General features: G+C 39.6%; 2 protein-coding genes across 2 annotated transcripts; both read right to left on the bottom strand.

Moving 5' to 3' along the window:
• Positions 1-2,115: 2,115 nt before the first annotated feature.
• On the bottom strand, positions 2,116-3,664 carry LOC140179996 (serine/threonine-protein phosphatase 7 long form homolog). Its single transcript, XM_072220372.1, has 4 exons — positions 3,548-3,664; positions 2,943-3,466; positions 2,738-2,825; positions 2,116-2,643 (listed from the first exon to the last, which is right to left on the bottom strand). Exons 1-4 carry the CDS (start codon positions 3,662-3,664, stop codon positions 2,116-2,118), a joined length of 1,257 nt encoding a protein of 418 aa, XP_072076473.1.
• Positions 3,665-7,140: 3,476 nt separating this feature from the next.
• Positions 7,141-8,851, bottom strand: LOC140179995 (uncharacterized). The gene is made up of 3 exons (XM_072220371.1): positions 8,465-8,851; positions 7,891-8,353; positions 7,141-7,310 (listed from the first exon to the last, which is right to left on the bottom strand). The coding sequence occupies exons 1-3, from the start codon at positions 8,849-8,851 to the stop codon at positions 7,141-7,143; spliced, it is 1,020 nt and encodes a 339-aa protein (XP_072076472.1).
• Positions 8,852-13,886: the final 5,035 nt, after the last annotated feature.

The following is a 13,886-nucleotide window of genomic DNA, read 5'->3' as shown; positions in this document are numbered from 1 at the left end:
CCGCACACCAGAGTTGCTGGCAAAGCTGGTTGATGTGGTATCCAGCTCAGGCGGTTCGAACCGGAATACCGCCAATGTAGCCAATGCAGCTGGCTCCAGTTCGATGGCTGCTGTGGCTTCTTCCTCCGTCCCAGTTTACGAGCCAGCGGCCCAACTTGTCGCCTCTCCGTCATTTGCTGTTGATTTGAATGACGGCGTCCGCGACGAGGTAGGATCCTTTGATGTTCTGCCAAACGCTTTACACGGCGTTCCACCGGTTGGCGTCGGAGACGGAGAATTGGGTGATCCTGATGAGGACGACGTTGAGCCCGAAACGATTGAGGAAGATAGCGGGGACGAGCTTGTAGCGGCTGGGCCTGCATTGGCTGGCGGTGGTTCTAGCTCTGGCACACAGCAGTATCCACCATATTTTTCTTCGCTGGACCTGGACGCCATGACGCATGAGGGTGCGCTAGGGCACCCTGTTGGATTCGGAGCTAGAGATGCGGAAGGGAATGCTGGTCTCACAGAGTTCCAAGTTGGTCAGCAATTCCAGGATAAAGATGAGGCCCTGTTAAGTGTGAAGACTTACAGCATCCGGCGAGGGGTACAGTACAAGGTGGTGGAGTCCGATCACCGCCGGTATGTGGGTAAGTGTTCCGAGTTCGGGAATGGTTGCACATGGTTGATTCGGCTAAGTCTCCGGAAGCGCAAGGGCCTTTGGGAGGTCAAACGGTACAATGGCCCTCACACTTGCCTAGCCACATCCATATCAAGTGATCACAGAAGTTTGGATCATTCTGTGATTTCGGCGTTCATTATGCCAATGGTTAGGGCTGACGCATCGGTTAGCATCAAGGTGCTCCTGAACGCCACGGCAGCGCATTTTGGTTTTAGGCCGACTTACAGGAGGGTTTGGATGGCGAAGCAGAAGGCCGTTGGCCTCATCTACGGTGACTGGGATGAGTCATACAGCGAGATACCTAGGTGGGTGTTGGGTGTCCAGCTGACGATGCCTGGTACTGTTGCGGTCCTCAGGACGAGCCCGGTTATAGTTGGAGGACAGGTGGACGACTCTCAAGCTTATTTCCACAGACTTTTCTGGACTTTCCCTCCGTGCATCGAGGCATTCCGGCATTGCAAGCCGCTAGTCAGCATTGACGGCACACATCTATATGGTAAGTATGGGGGAACGTTGCTCATTGCGATTGCACAGGACGGGAACTCCAACATTCTACCTGTCGCATTCGCACTAGTAGAGGGTGAGAATGCGGAGTCGTGGACCTTCTTTCTCTCGCACCTTCGGCAGCACGTGACCCCGCAGCCCGGTCTGCTGGTTATATCGGATAGGCACAACGGCATCAAATCTGCGCTTGAGGCCCCGGACGGAGGTTGGTTACCACCATCTGCGTACCGTGCATTCTGCATACGACACGTAGCTGCTAATTTCGCCCTTACCTTCAAGGGCAAAGACGCTAGGAGGCTTCTCGTGAATGCAGCGTACGCGAAGACTGAGGTTGAGTTTGATTACTGGTTTGATATACTGCGGTCTGAAGACCCGGCGATGTGTGATTGGGCGAACCGTATTGATTACTCCTTGTGGACGCAGCATCGCGATGAAGGGAGGAGATTCGGTCACATGACGACGAATATCTCCGAGTGTGTGAACTCAATCCTCAAGGGTGTAAGAAATCTTCCTGTAGCATCCCTGGTGAAGGCAACATATGGCAGGCTGGCCGAACTCTTTGTTCGCAAGGGGCGAGAGGCTAAGGCCCAGATGGGCACCGGACAGCAGTTCAGTCAGCATTTGGTGAAGTGTATCGAGGCCAACTTGAAGACGGCCAGGTGCTTCACTGTGACGTTGTATGACCGTGATAACTCCGAGTTCACCGTAGCGGAGACCACTCCGACTGGTACTTTCTCCTTGGGTACTTACCGAGTATCGCTTGCCTCCCGGACATGTGACTGTGGGTACTTTCAGGCGCTTCATTTCCCGTGTCAGCACGCACTTGCATGTTGTGCCTACGCACGTGTGAGTTGGAGCTCCTATGTTCACAGCGTCTATCAGATTAGCTCGGTGTTCAATGTCTATCGGATGGGATTCACACCACCAATCCCGGAGGGCTACTGGCCACCCTACGATGGGCCTACACCCATCCTCCTCTCAACCCTGCGCCTGTCAGGCACGTCATCCGGCCGATCCATGTCAGGCACACGCCCCGGACCCCGCTGTGAGGCCTCAACTGGTATAGGAACTGATCTCGGATCCCCCAGCTGAGTGTCCGGTGCCAGGAACCTCTTCCCATGCTGACTCCACCACTGAAGGAACTGATGAGACGGTCCAGGGTCGGCAACAACATCGAACCTCAATACACTGTCCTGACGAGCGTCCCAGTATGCATGCCACTTCGGCATGGAAGAGGGGAACCATCGATCGCCGCCTCTCCCATCCTTGGACATCAGAAAGTCGATGTTCAAGGCGGGACGCGGAGGGGCCTGTACCCCTCCAAACTGAGGAAGAACACGATCTATCTGATGCCACTCTATGACAGCAAAGTAGATCAGCGCGGTCACAGAGCGCCACACCGCCATGTGCCGAGGCTCCAAAACCTCCGGGTGCAACACCTGAAGTACGTCGGGGCTACTGTACGGCATCCATATAAACTGCAGAACAAACCCACAATTATCAGGGCAACTGTACGAGCCAAGTGTAAAATATTTAACTAAAAGAGCATCAGTTATTAATTAGCATACTAACCTCCCTGGACTGTAACCGGTCTATCCTAAGCCTCCATGCCCGCACTCTCGGACCCTTCTCGCTACCGGAAGGGTTGTAACCTGCCCATCTGCACCATACATATGAGTTACATATACTGATATATGTGTTTACATTATGCAACAGAGTATTAACATACACGCAATTCTGTAAGTCATATTGAAAAAGAATAGGCCCAGTATAGTACCTCGACGCCAAAGGCCAGCTGAAGGCCTCATATCCTGTAGGCCTAAACTGAGGAAACCGCCAAAAGATCCAAGACTGCAGTAGCTGGAGCGGGCCCGCTAACTTCACAACATGTCTGTTTGCCACCCTGCACATGCACCGGTACAACCAGGCCAGTGCTGCCGAACCCCAGCTGTACGTACCCAGCTCCTCCAGCCTCGCTACATATGGAAGCCATCTAATGTGAATCCGGTTGCCAGACTTGTCCGCAAACAGCTGCGTGCCCAGCAACATCATGATGTACGCCCGGACATATCGGCGAACAGTCTCATCATCTGCATCCTCAGGGCACTCACCAAAGGTCTCCTGAAACCAGGTGCAGTTCACTGCATACTTCTGAACCTGACTGGGAGGAGGTATAACTCCTAGCAACTCCTGGAACCAGACCCAGGGTGGACGGCCGCCATCGATGTATATATGAAACTCTGACAGGCACCCGCTCACGTAACGGCCATCGACAGGCAAACCCAGCTGGTATGCCACGTCCTGGAGTGTGATCGTGCACTCTCCGAACGGCATATGAAATGTGTGCGTCTCGGGACGCCATCTCTCCACGAATGCACTGACGAGCGCCTCGTCTAGCCGGAACCACCGGTCGTTCAGCCTTGCAAGATGGTATAGCCCTGCCATCTGCAAGTATGGAACGTATCTATCATCAAGACGCATGCCCTGCTGCCGCCTCATGCTCCTAATGCATCGCTCGGGCTGCGCATGAAAAGAAACGCATACTGAGATATATAACTACACAGGTTTTACAGTAAACCGGTTCACATAAACCGGTTTACAGTTAACCGGTTCACATAAACCGGTTTAAAGTAAACCGGTTTACATAAACGGGTTTACATAAAACGGTTTCCATAATCCGGTTTACATTAACCATTTCGCTAAATTAAACAGCATAACATCACATGAAAGATAACTAACTGGAAAACAAACCCTAAACCACACAACTAAACCGCTAGCATATACCACAATTAACGAGAGCCATTAACAAGAAAGAAATTCAATAAACCGGCTTACTTAAACCACCTAGCATTAAACAACTACCCTAAACCACATATAAAAACCGCTTGCAAAAACCGCTAACAAAAACCGCTAACATAAACCACCAACATAAACCACTACCAAAAACCACTGACTTAAACCACTAACAAAAACCACTACCCTAAACCACTAACATAAACCACTAACTAATACCACTAGCTTAAACCACTATCATAAACCACCTATATAATCCCCTCACCTAAACCACCTACATAAACCACTAACATAAAGTACCGTCTAACCAGGATACAAAACCACTAAAGCACAACTAACGCTTGAATCAAAAATATTTCCGTACTAACCTCGTCGTTGATGACCCCGGCTATATGAGCGACTCCGTCCAACCGATATAACTGTGCCGGATCGTCCCCCATCAGCAGAGTAGTCCGTTCAGGTCTTCCTCGGAGAGAATCTGGGTCGTTTTCTCTGAGATTTTGTGGGGTAGGGGTGAAGGGATAATGGTTCGAATGAGGGTGATTCGAACTCCTTATATACTCGAATCACACCTAATTCGAACCAGCCTGGTTCGAATTATGAAGGAGTGCATTAGGAGTAATTCGAACCGGCCCGGTTCGAATTACATGGAATCGATTTCAAAGCATAATTCGAACCAACCTGGTTCGAATTATGTATGAGAGAAGTTCGAACCAGGGTGGTTCGAATTATGTATGGGAGGAGTTCGAACCTTACTGGTTCGAATTATTCAAATACCTACAACACTAAATCGAACCAGGATGGTTCGAATTATGAAGGAGAGAAATTCGAACCAGCTTGGTTCGAATTATATTAAAATACACTTTGGCTCATTGCTGAAACGAAATTGGATTTGGCGCATTTTGGTTACACGATTCTTGCTTTGGCTCATTATGGTTTTTTGCCCTATTAATAATCCTATCTTGCTATCAGTTGATGTCGGCTTGAAAGCTGTTCTCATGTTTATGATTTTATTAGAAATTTCACCCTCAATATCAATACAACAATAGTAACTAAAACATTTATAATTTGTTCAATTTATTGTATATTTTTATATTATTATTATTATTATTATTATTATTATTATTATTATTATTATTATTATTTAATAAATATTTTATATTCAAAATTTATTTATTTATTTTAAGTATTTTATAATCTTTTATTTTTATTGTTATATTATTATTGATTTTTTAGTATATTATTAAGATTTATTATGTTATTGTTGGTTATTTAAAATTTAATATTAAAATTTATTATATATATTTAATTTTTTAATTTATAAAATTGCAAAATTTTTAATTCAAATTTTAAATTGCACTACAAGTAAAATTAGTATTCGAATCGGATAAATTTTTTACTCAAAACCAATTCAAATCGCACTATAAACACCCTTAATGGCTAGATTGATTATGTTACGTGTACACTAAAATCAACCATCAATATAAAATACATGTTGAAATACAAATTCACATTTAAAATAAATTAAATTACAAATATATTTATACACAAATACATTGATAATTGATTTTAATGACTGATTTTAGTGTAAAATAGCATTTTTGTGGCTAAATAACCAATATGTATAAACTAATAGCGAACTATTAGATCGGCGGTAAATATACCAACAAAATTTGGGAAGAAGGGACAAAATTACACCTGAAAGTTCATACGCTGGACAGTAATACACTTGAATCGTTTAATGAGTCACACATGCACAGTAATTATACACTCCGGCGGACACAATCACCATTCCGGCCATCAGCGTATGGCGTGGTTAGTTTGAATGGACATGTGGCTCTATTTTATTCTTGCTGACACATTCAGATTCAGTGAGCTGGCCATTTAGTGCCAACTCAGAAAAAATATTTTATTTTAATGATTAATCCTCTTTTATCTTCAGAAGGAAGATGCTCTGTGTTGAAATCCTAACACCTTAATCAATAACTAAGAACATGGCCTCATTCAAGAAAAAATCGAGCTCTTTATCCCTAAATTGTGGCAGCGCTGTTGGTGGCGGGTCTTCGTTGTTGAGGAACAAGAAGAAGAAAAAGAAGTTTGAGTACAACAACGGCAAGTGTTTGCACGGATTTGAAGCTGTGGTACTCAAGTTTGGAACAGAGTGGAATCCAGACAGATTGTTTCTGCGATGTCCTCTGTGGGAGGTAGGTTTCGAAATTGCGTTTCTTCTTGTTACTGGTGTTATCCGTTTGTTTCCTTCTTCACCCTCCTTGGATTGTTGTGCCTAATCTTCAGAGTGCTGAACGTCGTTGTGAGTATTTTGTTTGGCTGGACGAAGTAGAAGGAAAAACAAGAAACGTGGGGACAGAGGTTGTATCTGAAGAAAGGCCATTGAAACAATCATACAAGAAGATGAATGAACTTACAGAGTGTTCCAGCAAGTTGGAAGAAGATGTGCAACAGTTACAGAAGACAGTTGATATGATTTGGGGTGAAATAATTTGTATTAAGAATATGGTTATGGGTATTTGTTTAGGGTTGGATTTTTGGGCATTATTGATTTTGATGATATATTCTCAGAAGTGAGGATCATGTGTAATAACTTTCAAAGTTGCATTGAATAAATGGAAGAAAAAAAAGCTCTCCTTTTTTGTGAATCACATGTTGTAAGTGGTATAACATCAACCATTGACATAAGAGAAAAATGTAAACATGTGAAAATTAGGTTCAAAACAAGCAATTCATAACCAAGCTGACTCATACAATATCCAACAACATCTTTTCAATCAGAAGTCTGTGCTTCATTGTAATCACAAAATAGGCATAGTAGTGACCATAACCATTGAGTTTTCATACAAGCCAGAAATACCTAATTAACAAGCAAAGTCACAATGTATATAACATAACATACCACATACTACTAGATTACAAAAAAAGTCCCAAGGTTTATGATGATAAACAAAACAGCCTTCCCAAAGTAAACAAAACATGCACATCAGTCTTCAGTAAAGGTTCTATGTCTCTGTTGCAGCCCCTTGCATGGTCCCACCTTCACTTGGGCCAACTTGATCAGTTGTTGCAGCTGGGCCATTGGTTCTCCCAGAAACTCCTCTTGGGACTAGCTTTGATGGTATTGGACCCGGATTTGGTTGTTGTCTCATAGTTGGAGTTGGCATAAACTGTTAAAACCTCTGCCTCATTGCTGGGATTGCAGCATTCATGGTTTCAGTGGAGACCATAGGGTTAGACTTGGGGTCTTGGAGCAGTAGGAGCATCATTAGGGTTCTGTTGTTGGGGTGGTGGTAGCTGTGCAGGGTTATTGTAGCAGCAGCAGCTTCCTCTGCCTCCATAGCTGCAACTTTATCATTCATATCAGCAAGCTTTTTTCACAACCCCTACTATTGTGGCCACTCTACAACATATAAACATGAGAAAGTGTAAATATAACAGTATGCGTGATCTCTAGAAATAATACATAAAACAGGATATTCATACCTCTCTACAGTATTTGCAAATGATTGTTCCATATCTCCTTTTAAGCTTATGTGGGTTGGAATTTGGCCTTGCCTCATTTTTCTTTTTTTTTTTTCTCTTTTTTGTTGGTCTACCAATGGGTGTCTTATAATGAGGGGGTAGTGGAGGATAGCCTTAAGCTTTATCCCAAAATTCTTTGTTTGGTACAGGGTTGATGTTATGTTGATATGCTTAGTTATATGCAGCCATTCCCAGCCAGTTATAAATCTGGTCTTCTGGCCTACGACCCCTCAGAGCAAGTGCTACACAAGCGTGTCTGCAAGGCAAGCCTGTGAGCTGCCAAAATTGACAGGTGCACTTCTGATTTTCCAAGTCAACAGTAACCTTAGTAAGGTGCTTCTCAACCTCATATATTTCTCCATTGCCATCCCCTGTCCATGTGGGAGTCTATTTATTACTTTCTTCCTTCTCTCTCTCAAGTTTGCTAAGTTGCCTTGGTGCAACAGAACCAACATAGCCACTTGGAGATTTTTTGTTCCACGCCATAACCTTTATGATATGAACTCTGACTTCCTTTAACATTGTTATGATTGGCTTGCCTCTGTATTTGAGAATCTTACCATTAAAAGTCTCACAGTTGTTGTTAGTGACATTGTCCACCTTAGGCCACTCACTGAAATGTGCCTTTGTCCAAGTTTTTGGGTCAAGTCGATCTAAGTATTCCCAGGCAACATTGTTGATTTCCTTTAACCTCATCATTACAGCCTCAAATTTAGTAACAGTGGTGGCTCTACAACATTCCCACACTGCTCCTTTCAACTGTTTATCCTTCCATCTTTTAGTGAAGTTGGCCCAAATGTGCATTGCACAAAAACGATAATGCACTCCGGGCATAACTCGCTCCATGGCTGGTATCAGACCCTGTGTTTACACAGACAACAACAATTAACAAGCGGAGTGATACAAATCAACCAGGAAACAACATTTAACAATTATCTTCTATTGGTCACTCATAAAGTTCTAACCATGCACCCTATAGTTCCCCAAATCACGATGCAGGAGTTCTAGAAACCATCTCCAGTTATCTCTTGTCTCTGAGTCAACGACTGCATATGCAATGGGAAAGATCTGATTGTTAGCATCTTGTCCCACTACTGTAAGCAATTGCCCACCGTAGTAACCTTTTAGGAATGTACCATCAAGTCCAATAAATGGTCTGCAACCTTGTATGAAACCTTTTTTGCAAGCGTCAAAACATATGTAGAGTCTCTTGAAGATCGGGAGGGAATCAGGCATAGGGGTAGTGTCCATATCAATAGTTGCTCCTGGATTAGCTGTCAACAGGCCAAGTATGTAATCCCTCAACTCAGCATACTGCTCCCTCTCCGAGCCCTCAATATTCTCCCTTGCCTTCTTCATTGTCCTCTATATTTTCTTGTAGTTGATGGTTACATTTAACTCTCTCCTAAACCATGCCTCAGCTTCAGATGTTTTAAAGTCCCTTTGATCTCTCAACTTTTCCTCCAGCTGTTCAATAACCCACTTTCTATCAGCTGACTTGTTGGTGTGGCTTTGTGCACAAACATGTTAGTTGACAAACGTCTTAACTTGAAAACTCTTTAGTTCATTAGACCTAGAACAGTAGATAGTCCAGGAACTAAAGAGTTTAAACGTCTTACACTTCATTGGTTTCACTCGGCTAAACATGATACTCCTTCCAATTTGTATGTTGAACTTCCTAACAGCTCTTTTGAATTGGTCCATAGTTTCGAATTCCATTCCCATCTCTAAATGTACTGAGCCAAAAGCAGCATTCGGGTTTCCTTGAGGCCAAACAGTGCGCTCTGCCTCATAGTCACTATCACAGTCTGATGAATAAGGGCTGTGCAGCTCCTCAGACTCATACTGATGGTAATCTGGGTCAGAGTCATCATCATCACTCTCTGATAACTCAGTGGTTGCACGAGGGACAAATATTTTTGGAGCTTCACCTATGCCTCCTTGCACAAAGGTCTGTCCACTAGGAGCTGGCATCTTGTAAGAATTTCTTCTATTCCTTTGTTTTGCTCTTGATTCCTGGGTAGGGACCTCATCTTATTGAAGGTTGGGTTGTGATTGAGTTTCAGGTTCAGAATATGTTGGTGGTCCAGTTTGAGTGGTTTGGATTTGGGCCACAGGAGTTGTATGTTGGGCTTGGGCCACATGTGGTGTGTGTTGGGCTTGGGCCACATATGGTGGCTTAACTTAGGCTGTGGGTGACATTGTTTTGGACTTGGGATGTGGGTGAGATTGTTTTGCTGGTTTAGATTATGTGATTTTTTGTTGTCTTTCCCTTGGATTGGTTATCTTCATTGAAGGTAATGAACTCTGGGATGACTTCTGGCCTAGTGTTGTTGTTAGTTTTCTTGGCCTCAGAATTCTGGCTAGTTTTTGACTTCTTTGTGCCCTCTTCTTTATTCTCCCACCAGGTGATTTCACACTCTCTGCATTTACATTGGCTGGTTCTGTTTCAGGGGTAGGGACCTCTTCTGCATCTACGTCAACCACCTCAACCTCAGTTGGAATGTCTACTGTATGCTCCCAATACACATGTACCACCCTATCATCATTTGTAATTGCATCCTTATACATGTTCACCACATCCCTATCAAGCTTAAGTAGCTTAAGAGCAACACCACCTTCGGCATCAGGCTTTCCCCAGTAAAAATCCTTCCAGTGAATATATCCCAAATCCTTGAACAACCCCTCCATGAAAAACAAGTTCAGCATATCCACATTGACTCTAGGTATTAAGGACACTTGACCACCATTGTATATTGTAACCCCTTTTGAATTTCTCTCCAACCTCCCCCCATGGTGATACACAAGTGTGATGTGAGTTGACATCTACGAAGAAAAACAAAACCCTCATAACCACAACTAAACCCAGAAAACCCTCATTTTTTTTCGGACAACCACAAACTAGTAACTAAACAAAGATCTAATAGCATGTTCGATCATAATAGGTACAATGGAAAGTTCAAAAGATGTTACCTTTAGATCGTCCCTGCCTCCAGTGCGTGATCGTCACTGTGGTGGTGTGGGTTGCCTTCTTCGAGTACTGCTCCAACGATCAACTGAGTCACCACTTCAGAGCAATGCCATTGCCTCTCTGTTAGGGCTCTCTAACTCTCTCAACGTGCAAACTATGTTACATTAAACACCAAGAAAACCTTGAAGTTCATAATTCGATAAAAGATAACGAAGGGTTTCAGCCTTAATTTTGCCTAATTAATCATCAAAATAAAATGTTTTTTCTGAGTTGGCACTAAATGGCCAGCTCACTGAATCTGAACGTGCCAGCAAGGATAAAATAGAGCCACCTGTCCACTCAAACTAACCACGCCACACGCTAATGGCCGGAATGGTGATTGTGTCCGCCAGAGTGTATAATTACTGTGCACGCGTGACTCATTAAACGATTCAAGTGTATTACTGTCCAGCGTATGAACTTTCAGGTATAATTTTGTCCCTTCTTCTTTATTTAAAATTAATTTAAAAAATCTAAAATATTTAAAAATATTTAAAAATAATAAAAATATTAAAAAATAATTTGAATTTATTGGTTTGACTATTAATTAGTCATCAATATTAAAAATTGTGGGATAAAATATGCTATTGAATTACTAAACTAAAGGAATTCAATTGATGGCAAAAACAATAAATTCTAATACGTCTCCAACGTTTTTCTAAAACTAAATGAAAAAAACTTTCAAAATCACTGTAAAAAAAATCTAAAATATAACAAAAAAAATCCAAAATATAACAAAAAAATATCTAAAATTATTTTTAAAAAATTTATAAAATCTAACAAAAAAAAGCCCAAAATTTAAACACAATAAAAAAATTATTTTAATTATGGTAAAAAAAGAACACATTACTTTTGAATGTTTCTTATACTTAAATTTCAGATATTTAACTTTTAAAGGTTTAAGATGTTCTTATGGGATAATTAAAAGTAAAAGAAAGCACATTATTAAAAAAATATAATTTTAGATATTTTTTATTACTGAATTTCAGATGTTTAAAATTTAGAGATTTTGAATTTTTTTTAAAGAATATACAATTAAAAGAAAATAAAAGCAAACTATTAAAAATAAATGCATCATTTTAGATATTTTTATACCTATGTTTCAGATATTTTTTATACTTAGGTTTCAAATATTTAGATTTTAGAGGTTTCATATGTTTTTTTTAGGAATATAAATTAAAAAATAAATAAAAACAAGCAATATTTTTAGATTTTAAATGTTTAAATTTTAGAAGAGGTCTCAAATAATTTTTCATGATTTTAGATATTTTCTGTTAAATTTTGAATGTTATTTTTTAAAACATAAGAAAAAAATGTTCGAAAACTAAAAAAAATATCTAAAACTATTAAAAATCATTCAAAATTTAAGAAAGAAAAAGAAGAAAATATGATGAGCGACTGGTGCAGAGAGAAAAAAGGAGAAAAAGATGAATAGATGCTGAGAGAAAGGAAAATAGAAGTGAAGGGGAATGGAAGAGCACGTATTTTTTAAAGTAAAACTAGTTTTTGAAGTTTTAAAATTAATTTTTATTTAAAAAAAGTTAGCTACTTTGGTGTATATAGAGTTGGTATTCTCTAATCATTTTCTTTTCTTAATTATAGAGTAAATTGTCATTTCTACTACGAAAGTTTTAAACGCCGACAAATTTATCAATGAAAAAAAAGAAAGTACCATTTTCTATCCATAAAAGATGATTCTATATGATAAAATTATCCAAACATTAAAAAATCACCTAAAAAGCCGAACAAAAATGTTATTTGTATACTAAAATTAGTTTAATTTATTTTCAATATGTATTTATATTCTAACATGTATTTTAAATTATAGAGAATTCGGGGAGGAATCAAACTACAATTTTCTACCCATAAAAGATGATTCCGTATGATAAAATTATCCAAACATTAAAAAATTACCTAAAAAAACAAACAAAAATGTTATTTGTACACTAAAATCAGTTTAATTTATTTTCAATGTGTATTTATATTCTAACATATATTTTAAACCAGAGAGAATTCAGGGAGGAATCAAATGAGATAACATAAGATGAAAAAACATCACATCCAACTCAAATCCTTAAGATAATAAATTGATGGGTCTCTCATCTTATATACTCATCACTTTTCCTTGCTTTCTTTGATGTGAGACTAATTTCATACACTTATCACATTTGCAACATTAACAATCTCCCCCTTAAGTGTGAGTCTCCACATCAAACATCAACTCTCCCTCTCTCTAGCTCCTCTACCACGAGTATTCGTCCATCACATTGCCGCAAAACACCACGGGACACGCCACCTAGACCACACTTTTGCCATGAAGACTTTCGATGTTTCACCTTGAATACTCCTTAAACCAAATCGATTAAACCATGGACTCTGAAATCATTTTGTTGGGCCACTGTGGGAGCTCTCGACCACCGGAAAGACGTCGGGGAAGAATCAAGTGAGAGAATATAAAATGAGAAGACATCACATTCAACTCAAAACTTTAAGGTAGTAAGTTAATGGGTTTCTTATCTAATCATCTTATAAACTCCTCACTCTAACAACAGTTGATGGCAGTGGTGATATTAGTGAAAGAAATAGTGAAATCTATAAAGAAAAACAAAGGGAGAGTTAAAATTTGAGAAATGGGTGTTGAGGTTAGAATTGAAAAAAAAATAATTTTAAATTTTTAAGTAATTTTTAGTGTTTAGATAATTTTTAGATAAAATAATAATTTTTTAGATAAAATAATAATTTTTTTATAGATAAATTTATCAAAATTTAAAATTTTATGAATAAAAATAATAATTTACTCCTAATTATATTTAAATTTCTGAAGGAAATTGATGCTCTCCATTTTTTTTCACAATTGAAAGAATAAACTGTGATCTTTTACCATTAATTTTAGAAGTATGACCAAGAATAAATATGAGAGAGAACAATGAGTTAAAAACACACTTTATACTCAATTTTTTTTAACAATTGAGAGAATCTATTCCCCCTTCCGAACCTCTCCTCCTTCACCTACCCTCACTGGTAGGCTCTCCCTCCTTCCCCTCCTCTTTTACTTTTTTTTTTTTTTGGTCAAACCCTCCTCTTTTCCAAATCTGAAAAACGTGATTATATTGGATTGGGCTTTTTCTTTCTATATAATACTTTGGTTTAATAAATAATAATATTCAACGAAAAAAAAAAGTACTTGTCCAAAAAAAAAAACGAAAAAAAAGTAAGATATTTATATTAAATTAAATATTTGGATTACTAAGATAATAATAATTACTTACTAGGTAAATGTTATGCTTTAATTAAATTTATATGTTTAAAAAATATATAATTGAATACTAAAATAATATGTGTAAAAGAAAATTAACTAATATATATTATTTTATATACTTTTAA

This window comes from Arachis hypogaea, chromosome 16 (assembly GCF_003086295.3).
Source record: "Arachis hypogaea cultivar Tifrunner chromosome 16, arahy.Tifrunner.gnm2.J5K5, whole genome shotgun sequence".
In the NCBI taxonomy this organism is placed as follows: Eukaryota; Viridiplantae; Streptophyta; class Magnoliopsida; order Fabales; family Fabaceae; genus Arachis; species Arachis hypogaea.
Note: the sequence above shows the minus strand (reverse complement) of the source record. Positions and strands in the feature narration are given on the sequence as shown.

Excerpts from the sequence above, each read along its gene's own strand:
- LOC140179995 (XM_072220371.1), bottom strand. The coding sequence starts at position 8,851 with ATGAAGAAGGCAAGGGAGAATATTGAGGGCTCGGAGAGGGAGCAGTAT. Across the intron at positions 8,354-8,464 it reads GTGATTTGGGGAACTATAGG|GGTCTGATACCAGCCATGGA; the intron begins GTGCATGGTTAG and ends GTGTAAACACAG. Across the intron at positions 7,311-7,890 it reads TGAGAGAGAGAAGGAAGAAA|CTATGGAGGCAGAGGAAGCT; the intron begins GTAATAAATAGA and ends ATAAAGTTGCAG.
- LOC140179996 (XM_072220372.1), bottom strand. The coding sequence starts at position 3,664 with ATGAGGCGGCAGCAGGGCATGCGTCTTGATGATAGATACGTTCCATAC. Across the intron at positions 3,467-3,547 it reads TCCGGCTAGACGAGGCGCTC|GACGTGGCATACCAGCTGGG; the intron begins GTCAGTGCATTC and ends ATCACACTCCAG. Across the intron at positions 2,644-2,737 it reads ACCGGTTACAGTCCAGGGAG|TTTATATGGATGCCGTACAG; the intron begins GTTAGTATGCTA and ends TTTGTTCTGCAG.